Below are 10,225 nucleotides of genomic sequence, written 5' to 3'. Positions count from 1 at the left end.
ACAGAAAGAGGCGATGGATCACAGGTGTCCTTGTGTTTTAGTCCAAACACGCAGTGCGTGGATTTCATACCCTTTTTAGGTCATTTCAAAGGTTTTAATTGGGATTTGGTTCTGGGCTCTGACTCTCTCATTCAATAATTTGATCTTCCTTTTCTGTGGCCATTCCCTGTTTAACTTGGATGTGTGCTTTGGATCACTATCATGTTGGAAGGTAAAATTATTCTTCATCTTCAGCTTTCTGACAGAGGCCAGCAGGTTTTATGCCAAAATATCTTGATATTTGGAGCTATTCATTACTTCCTCTAAACTGACTAGAACCCATATCCCTGCTGAGGAGAAGCAACCCGAAGCATGACGCTGCCACCACCATGACACAGTGATTATGGTGTTGTTTGGGTGATGATCTCTATTGATTTTACACAAAAAAACATCTTGTAAAATTAAGGCCAAACAGTTCAATCTTGCTCTTTTTGGGTCAAAAGATATTTTCCCATAAGGTTTGGGTAATTTAATGTATTTTGTTTTGCAATAGACTGGCTTTATATGTTCTTTTTTGTGAGAAATGGTTTCCGTATCACTAATTACCTTTGAACGTGATTTTAAATGTGACTGTTAAATCTCAACACAACTACAACCACATTATGAAAGGTTGTGCACACTTATTCAACCAGGGTATTATAGGTTTTTATTTTACTTATTTTTCCTAAAAATGTAATATTAAAGTCATGTCAGGACAGCGCCTCCAATAGGAGGCTGCTACGGCTATGACTTTTTCCTACTGACAACTCTGGGTTCTGACTCATCACTGCACATGCGCGATGAGCGCAGAGGTCATTTTTTCATTAATTAATGCAGGGAAAGCAGGAAGGCTGCTGTAGAGGGATCTGAAGATCCTTCTCCTGCGATGCTTTCCCCATATGATAGAATGGCGTTAGCCATCAGGGTCAAGAACTTGATAAAATTGTCCCTATTGAAAATTATGGGCAAAACTGCCATTTCCACATGGTTTAACGCTTAATAAATATGCCCCAGAGTGAGTAATCACTCAACACAGGGAATGTTCTCATACAAACTCCATACATTCATATACCTACATGTGAAGACCCTGAACGGGTTGGGTACATGAAAGGGACACTGAAAAGCCCGACAGCACATACCATGACTCATGACAGTGATGGTGTAATCCCTGACACACTCTTCAGAGCGACTGCTTGCAAACCAGACTTCAAACTATTCCGATGAATAAAGATACCGGTCGCCTAGACTGATGTCACTGTGAAGGCCGACTGTATTCTTGTTGCATAAAAGGTGATAATTTAAGGAGGGCACGGCTGTACAATGTACAGCCTTTGTGAAGCACATTGTACAGCCGTGCCCTGTCAGGCATTTCAGCATAACTTTTAAGACTACCACCGCCCTGAACTAACTAAGAGCATACAAATAAATTAGACACATGCACAATATGGATACAGAATATAAAAATGAACTAATTTACTATGGTATCAATGGTGCGATCTAGTTTGTTACCCGGGCCACATGAAGAGGGAGAGCGCGGTCCCTGGAGTATAATTAAACAGCAGCCTCTTGAAAAATAGATACAATGTAGTCTGTGCAAAGATGTAATAAACAGACTAAACTAGCACAATGAGATTCCAAGATGTGGAATCAGTGGTTTGCAGAGTTACTCTCACAGTGCCAGTATATATGCCAAAAAGTCCTGGGAAGGGCACACAAAAGCTACTACTCTTTATGTTGGATGCTGCCCTCTTGCAGCTGGACTTGCTGACTGTTGGAAGTTTCTACTGGGCCATATGCTAAAACTTTCATGCATTCTCCATCTTTGCCTGCTCCTCTACAGTCCTGATCCAAAGTAAGCAGTCAGGAGCATATGGCTAAACTAACCAGCAACAACTATTCTCCTACAACTAGGGGCCCTCCAGTGGTGCACAGGTGACACTTGCAGTGGGTGACTAGGAATTCCAAAACAAATCAATAATACCTAAGTCCAACCTTTCAGTCCTCATTCTCAAAAGCATATAGATGTTCACATATATGCAATGCATTAAAGCAGCTGTAGTTTTTATTCTACTTTTTCAGATTAAAATACTTTTAAATACTGATGACATGCCGAAGCAAATATTCATGGGCCTTTGTGGGGGGTTTTTCCATACCAATTTTTTCAATGTCAACCATTTACCTGGTTGTTCTGTGCAGAATCAAACTAGCAACATTTACAGTTTGCAAGTGTTCCACAGCTAGTATTATTGTGCTACATTACTAAACTATCCAATATTACATCTGAAGCCTTTACAAGCTCTGTAGGTAAACATGTCATAGTCTGAGACAATTAAATATCTCTTATTGCTGGTTAGATGCTATGTGTATTTGGCATAAAGAATTATTTGCATGTCCTGAGCGGTGATTTATCAGCCTGTGTTTGGAGGCAGGTCTAGTCAGAGTAAGATGTGACCTTTGGGACAATTACTCCATGTGGTCCGTGGTGAGAGGAGCAAAGTCTGTGTGCATGTCTGAGTAAGGCAGTTCAGCATGAGCCACTGCAATCACTCAATGCGGAAATGTGACTTCTCTTCTACACTAAGCAACATGTCCAAAGCAACTTATTCTCCACAAGTAATCTGGTGACCTGTAGATTTTTACGATGGGAAAACGTCTAATAGTTGCTTACGGTCTTTGGGCCATAGGTGGACCGATAGGACTGCACCACATATACCTGGGACGAGACAGCCATGCCATGCTTTTAATGCTTACCTTGGGAGGGTTTGGTATGGGATGGATGTGGGACTTCTGGAAGATTCCTGGACTTGTATCACAAATCAATAAACAGGATGAAAAATCAAACAAAATAAAGGAAGGAAAACCTCCTGCAAGTCCCTCTCGCTTTGTGGCACAGGTAACCACTGGCATTTATTTTGGTCTAGCAGCAGCCATTGGATTATCTAGCCTTACCAGTTACTATATGGTAGCGCTGCCACTTGCTGTTGGTTTGGGAGTGCATCTTGTGGCGTGTGTGGGTGAGCAAACCTCTAACCTGAAGAGCACACTTGTAGCTGCATTCCTGACATCACCAATATTTTACGGCCGTCCTATTTCCATGATCCCAATCAGTCTCACCGCAAGCATCACCTCTCAACAAAACAGGTTCTACCGTCGGCAGCAGCAAAAGCCTGAAAATCTTAGCCTGCGTCTATATCGTTTTGGGCTAGCTTACCTGGCTTTTACTGGTCCACTGGCCTATAGTGTTCTCATTAATACAAGCCGCACTGTCAGCTATGTAGCTGGATGCATTGGGGCCTTGCTTGACTGGCTGAGTTTTTTCCCCAGTCTCAGTTCATTGATGGAGAGGATTCTCCTACTACCATACAGGGCTTGGGGACTGTTTACAGGAGGGGGAGGATTCCAGGACCAATACTTCAAAGAGTGGGAAAAGATTTACGAGTTTGTGGCGAGCTTCCAGAATGAAAGGGAAGAGATGGCCTGCAAGGTAACTGAACTGTGCATGTAAAATATAATTAATATCACAGCATTTTTCACTGAGAATTACTTTACCTGAAAATAGCCTAATATAGTATAGTCTTTATTAATGATATTTAAAGTGTTAACTCCCACAAGATCTTTCTGAACTAAACCAAACGGCACAGAATATTACAGGAAGTAATTACAGCATTGCCACATTGACCTTTGAAAGCACTTTTACGAAAGCCTTCTGTGAATATCACACCTTGTCCTTTCTGCCTTCATAAGATAAAAATAAATATGCAAAATTTAAAAATACAGAATACAGTAGATGAATGCAGTGAAAGATGAGGCATTAGCTAGATGATACAGAATATTAAAGCATACACTATCATATGAGTAACAAAATTAAGTGCTGTTGTCCAGATATAATGACATTAGGAGCCTGATTCAGAGTAAGATGTACGCCTGTTTGTGTAGTGTACCTTGATTCAGAGTAAGATGTACGCCTGTTTGTGTAGTGTACCTTGATTCAGAGTAAGATGTACGCCCGTTTGTGTAGTGTACCTTGATTCAGAGTAAGATGTACGCCCGTTTGTGTAGTGTACCTTGATTCAGAGTAAGATGTACGCCCGTTTGTGTAGTGTACCTTGATTCAGAGTAAGATGTACGCCCGTTTGTGTAGTGTACCTTGATTCAGAGTAAGATGTACGCCCGTTTGTGTAGTGTACCTTGATTCAGAGTAAGATGTACGCCCGTTTGTGTAGTGTACCTTGATTCAGAGTAAGATGTACGCCCGTTTGTGTAGTGTACCTTGATTCAGAGTAAGATGTACGCCCGTTTGTGTAGTGTACCTTGATTCAGAGTAAGATGTACGCCCGCTTGTGTAGTGTACCTTGATTCAGAGTAAGATGTACGCCCGTTTGTGTAGTGTACCTTGATTCAGAGTAAGATGTACGCCCGTTTGTGTAGTGTACCTTGATTCAGAGTAAGATGTACGCCCGTTTGTGTAGTGTACCTTAATTCAGAGTAAGATGTACGCCCGTTTGTGTAGTGTACCTTGATTCAGAGTAAGATGTACGCCTGTTTGTGTAGTGTACCTTTGCATTTTCTTGCACTGCACATGCTCAGAAAGTAAACACACGCAACTGCAGCTATTCAGACCTGTGACTTTTTGGAACTTCCGACTCTTTACGCCTGAAGATGCGTGACTGGAGGAAAAAGTTGTTCTTATGTATGCAAAGTACAGTAAGAGTTGGCTGGTCAGGGACATGTGTAGTAGTGGATGATGATGACAAGCACCCAAACTAGTGAACCTGTCGAGTGTGTTGTGGCAAAGATTTAAAAAAATTGTACGTGTCGAGAAGTTGTACCTGCTGTATTAGCTATGTTAATTAGGTTTCAGAAAACAAAAATGGGATCCGCGCTTCTCTACCTATATGTATAGTGCGGCCATTGGGAGTGTGACGGGGCTCGTCCTAATCCCCAAAGTTGAAATAGCTGAAGAAAGTTGATTATCTCCCAGGCGCAGGTGAAAGTGTATGTGATGAAGTGAGGATGGATGTTACTGGTATAGTATAAAGTGGCTGGTTGCCAGATATTTATTCTTGCCACAGGTTATCTAAACCAGGCCTGTCCAACCTGCGGCCCTCCAGATGTTGTGAAACTACAAGCCCCAGCATGCTTTGCCAGTAGATAACCTGTTGATAGATGGAAGGGCATGCTGGGACTTGTAGTTTCACAACATCTGGAGGGTCGCAGGTTGGACAGGCCTGATCTAAACAATCCAAAAAATTGGTGTACAAAGACATAAACATGAGTAACAAATTCATATCCCTTATGCAAACGGAGTTGCAATATGATGGACAGACTCAAGGATTGACAGAAAGAACAGGATATAGCTAATGATGCATACATAAGCTATATTACAGTAATCATGATGACATCCTTATTCTAAAATGACTGCAAATGATCCATAGTAATTGCGTTCATAGCATATAACATAAAAGGTTTTGTAGAACTACAGTATACCCAGGGCTGCCAGAACATGGTGGCGCTTGTAGAACTACAAGTGCTAGTATGCCCTGACATACACGGCCCACTGGGGCCTGTAGTGCCACTTATATAAATACTAGGGAAAAGAACATAAACTGTGATAAAATACTTTTAAAGATTCCCCCCAAACCCTCTTTGACCAATTTATTAATCACCTAAATCCATTGGAATCCTCTTCCGTCTTCAGGTTTTTAATCGATAAGGAATAAAATAAACGATAGATGCTGCATACCCGCTGTTTTGTGGAGCCCCTCTGTGAATTCAATAACCAATACAAAGATATGCTGGTACTTGTAGTACTATAAGCACCAGCATGCCCAAGCAGTTTATGGTTGTCAGGGCTTGGAACCAGTAGTTCCACATACAAAAATGCTTATTTCTATTACTCTTTATTACCCCAAAATGCACCACACACAGGTGTTGGGAGGATCCTGTTCTTTCCTAGAGAGGGTGAATTACATTTTTATTTTTTTTTGCAGCCTCGATGCTACTAGGAAATTCAGCCCCATGCTGAACAAGCTTATAACATAACGCGTTTCCCTGTTACAGCGTGACCAGACCGTTGCCGAACTTAGCGCCAGACATGACCCTGCTCATCCCCTTGCTTTGTCTTCCTCTCCTCCACTTCCAGTCAGGCTAAATTCCCTTCACCAATCACCAGTGTAGTGTTACTGGTCTGCTTAATAGACTAGCGAGACTTCCACTGTTTGAAAATAGCAGTTCAGAGGAGGTATGCTGACCCTGAAAATTAATATGTAAAATGTTCTGTCAGAGCTGAGTATGCAGAAGAAGCAGTTTTCATACAAATATTCTTTAGGGTGCAATGCTAAGGTTCAATAAAGTTAATGGAGGTCATTTACAAAGCACACTTAATGCGCACTGTAAAACACCTAGCCTATGCACATATATGCGTGGATGATCCACTCAGAGCAAATCAAGGTGCTGAAGCCTACAAGTGCACCTAGGTGTGTGAGAAATGTCCAGAGGAGCACTGTGCAAGAATGTACATGTCACATCGAAGTCCAGCCTCCTATCATCCCTCTCATTAAATTAAACTATTTTATCCTTGTTTTAGCCCCGTTCATGCCTTAAATTAATCATGAGATTGAGGGCACATAGGGGCAGCTATTATTACACGTGGGGTTATATTACAAAATGGTTCCTATTAAATGTACAGGAAGATATCTGAAGATTTCCAGCTCTCAGCTGGTGTAAAATTCAAGTCTTTTTTTTTTTTTTGAAAAGGGGAAATGGTTTTTCACCCCTCTGCAAAGCAAGGAATGCCCCTAAAAATCTGCCCTCTCCACCTCTTTCCCTGTTTTTAAATGTGCGCTGCAAAAGGAAAACCCTGCTTTGGATCACATTGCTGTCCTTTCCTGTTCGTTGAAACATCTCTAAGAGTATACAGAAATAGGATTAGAATTACATTTTGACTATACTAGTATTACTTAGCCATTTGCACACCTCATGTGGATTCTTAAAAGTACCCCTTCTAGTCTATATATTTTTACCATTTATCCATAATTTCTAAATTTTAACACCTATCCTTTTAAAACTCAGCACTTTAGTGTAAATTGTATTTGTTACTAGTACAGTGTATTGTTATTTTGAGTTACATTTACAAGGCCGAATTATCCCTTGGACCGGTCTAATATGCATTACAAAGATTTTCAGGCCACAGATTAGGGTCTAGTGGAAAGGTTTCCTGACACTTCACCTATAGTATAGCCGTAGGGAAATGCTGAACACAATGTCACCAGAAGCTCTGAGCACACTAGAGAGGTGGAAAGGAGGAGAAATTATCTATCAGTTGGGGATAAGTGCACGAGCTGGAGCAGCTGACCTTAATAAATTAAGATAGACATACGTCTGCATTTGCCATGTCCCTACTTCTGGGTCCTATAGCAACAGTACAGGTCCTAAATGAGCATCTAGTATAGAGAACACATCTGCAACTTTAATAGAAAGTTAAAAAAAAAAAGAGCAGATGCTGTAAGCATGGATATGTTAGACACATTGAAAAAGATAAATAACTTTGTAAATGGACATGTAACAAGGTCACCTGTACTAGACAATCTGTTGTCCTAATAATATCATACTGATAAACTAACACAGTAACAGTTAAGCATTATGAAATATATATCCATTTGTGCCACAAATGTTTGCATTTCTAATATCAACATCAGTTCATTCTCCTTGTATTTTCTTGTGTGCTTTTCAAACCAGATTTTAGGAGTGAATTCTGATGCAACGTTGGAAGAAATAAATCGCCATTATCGAGATCTGGTAAGAGTTTGGCACCCAGATCACAACCGGCACCAACCTGCAGAAGCTGAAGAGCATTTTATTGAGATACAGGCAGCTTATGAATCTCTCACACGGCTTCGGAAAATCAAGAATCATGGACAATGACAGAATTCACAACTAGAAAAGGCAATAACACATCTAAAAAATATCACTTTACATTTGTAGGCAGCTTTTAGTTTTCAGAGTGTTGGTAAACTACTAGTGTCAGTATGCCCAGTGGTGGAACTACAGGTGGTGTGGCGTGGCAGCTACAGGCCTCACAGATGAGGTTCACCCTCCCCCTCCAAAACCCTGTGGTCCCGCTCTATTCTCAAAAGAAGAACAGTACGGAAGCTGCTTCTGAGCTGGGTACATGCACAGTGGGTGCATTCACCAGACTGCACATGTTCAGAAGGGGCCTCACTCTGCTCTTCTGAGAACAGAGCGGGGGGCCTGGGCAGTTAAATTGTTATGGCCAGGCCCCTACCCAAATATGGCTAAGGGGCAGGGGAGGGCAGGCAAATTTCAGCCCGGGGGGAAAAACTCGATTCAGCTGTGTATTTTAATGGAAAAAATGCAGGTGGCCCAGTGACCTAGCACAAGGTAGCCCATTATGGGACCGGCCTGGGCGACAGATGCCCCCCTGCCCCCTAGCCCAGCCTGCCCCTGCTAAGGGGCCCGATTATACACTGTTCCTCCCCTGAGTATTCCCTATCTGTAGTTCAACAACAGCTGGAGAGTAAAAGACTTTCTAATCCTGACCTTGTTTCTTCTAACTAAAAAATAATGCATCAAGAAAATATATTAAAAGTGTAGTGGGTTGTAATTCATGACTTATGTGACTCCTCGTATAAACAGCTCTACAAGAAAAGTTATTTCTGCCACCGCAACACTAGTCATCAAAGATAATATATTTTGCTACGGTGGCCATGGTAAGACATTCCTCATCCATGTTAGTGTTACAAAGATAATAATATACTTACAATATATATTTGTTCCTACATTGTCTTTGAACAATGCTAACAGTTTGTATCCTTCATTATTGTCTTGTTCCTTCAAATACCTCAGTCTGACATTACACTGATCACAAAAACCCTTTGGCCAGCATCTAAGAAATCCCTAATTACATTTCACAGTAAAAAAAAAAAATATTGAAAGTTAACTGTTTGTTCAACTCTAACTGCTGTAAAAATGAAAACATTTATTTGTAGAGTCTTCCAAGGTCTGTTCTAGCCTACTGGGGAAAGGAATATTCTGACATAATAAATAATACAAGTTAAAGCTAATAGAAATGCAAAAAAAGTAGCAAAAAAAACCCCCAAAAAATGACCCCCTTTCTCCCAAATTAATTTTAACCACTATAACTTTCCCTAGAGAATTATGCAAAATAGGTATTAAAATAAGTGTGAGGTATACGGGAACACATTTAAGGAGGTGCACTAAATGCTTGAAAATAAAAATAATCAAATATAATAAAGGAAAACATTTTTTTTTTACTATTTTTGTCTTTTACCTTTTGTAACCCTAAAAAAGAATTATTGTTCTAAAAGCACAACCTAAAGAATACAATGTACAATACCCTAAAATAAGTGGTGGGCAACCTGTGGGCCCCCAACCCGGCTGCTCCTCAGCTTATCAGAGAAGGGGCTGCCAACTTCTACCTCATGTGACCTCTTCTGCACAGTGCAGTGAGGTCAATCCACATACCTGGAGGACAAGCCTGTGCACTGTGCTCTCCCTCCTTCCTCTGTATGACCTTTTTGAAGGTTGCATCCACCTCTTTCATGTTGCCTATCACTGCCCTAATGAATAAAGAAATGACTGTCGTTTAACCAGTCCATAGCAAAAGGGCTAAAATGTGTCATGTCATAAAGTTACAAACTACCCCCCTGCTAACGGTTAAATAAAAAAACGGAGATCAAAACAAATTTTAACACAATGGTAATTAAAATACTAAAATGTACTACTCGTGTATTATAAATGAATAATACAACCAAAATTGTGAAACATAAGTAAAATAGAAAGAAAACCTTCTGAAATTATACTATCTACAGCTGGATATGTCAGAGTTCCTTCTATCTTTGGGGGTACTGGTTGCCCACAATGGGATCCCCAACAATCAAACATCAAGACATAGGCTCATTGAGGCTCAATAGTATTTCTTGTCTATAAAGGGCCACCCTGACACAAATCTTACTTCTCTGTCACTAAAAAGTAAATTTGGTACAACTGATATGTTGGAGGAGGGTTCATCAGGAATAGCTTTGTCACACTCAAAACTGGATGGAAGAATTGTTAAAATCAAGTTGTGCGGCTTATACAAAATTGTTACTAGCATTTTAGCAGACGAAATCCAGTTTGCTTAAAGATAAACAAAATTAGAAAAAATAGGTTGAAGGGAAATCAATGT

At 40.5% G+C, this 10,225-nt stretch overlaps 1 protein-coding gene across 1 annotated transcript; it reads left to right on the top strand.

Moving 5' to 3' along the window:
• The first annotated feature begins 2,458 nt into the window (after positions 1 to 2,458).
• DNAJC22 (DnaJ heat shock protein family (Hsp40) member C22) lies at positions 2,459 to 9,763 on the top strand. The gene is made up of 2 exons (XM_075199620.1): positions 2,459 to 3,502; positions 7,756 to 9,763. Exons 1-2 carry the CDS (start codon positions 2,660 to 2,662, stop codon positions 7,939 to 7,941), a joined length of 1,029 nt encoding a protein of 342 aa, XP_075055721.1. The 5' UTR covers positions 2,459 to 2,659; the 3' UTR covers positions 7,942 to 9,763.
• Positions 9,764 to 10,225: the final 462 nt, after the last annotated feature.

The sequence above is a fragment of the Mixophyes fleayi genome, chromosome 2 (assembly GCF_038048845.1).
Source record: "Mixophyes fleayi isolate aMixFle1 chromosome 2, aMixFle1.hap1, whole genome shotgun sequence".
Classification (NCBI taxonomy): Eukaryota; Metazoa; Chordata; class Amphibia; order Anura; family Limnodynastidae; genus Mixophyes; species Mixophyes fleayi.
This window is presented reverse-complemented; position numbering and strand designations above follow the sequence as displayed.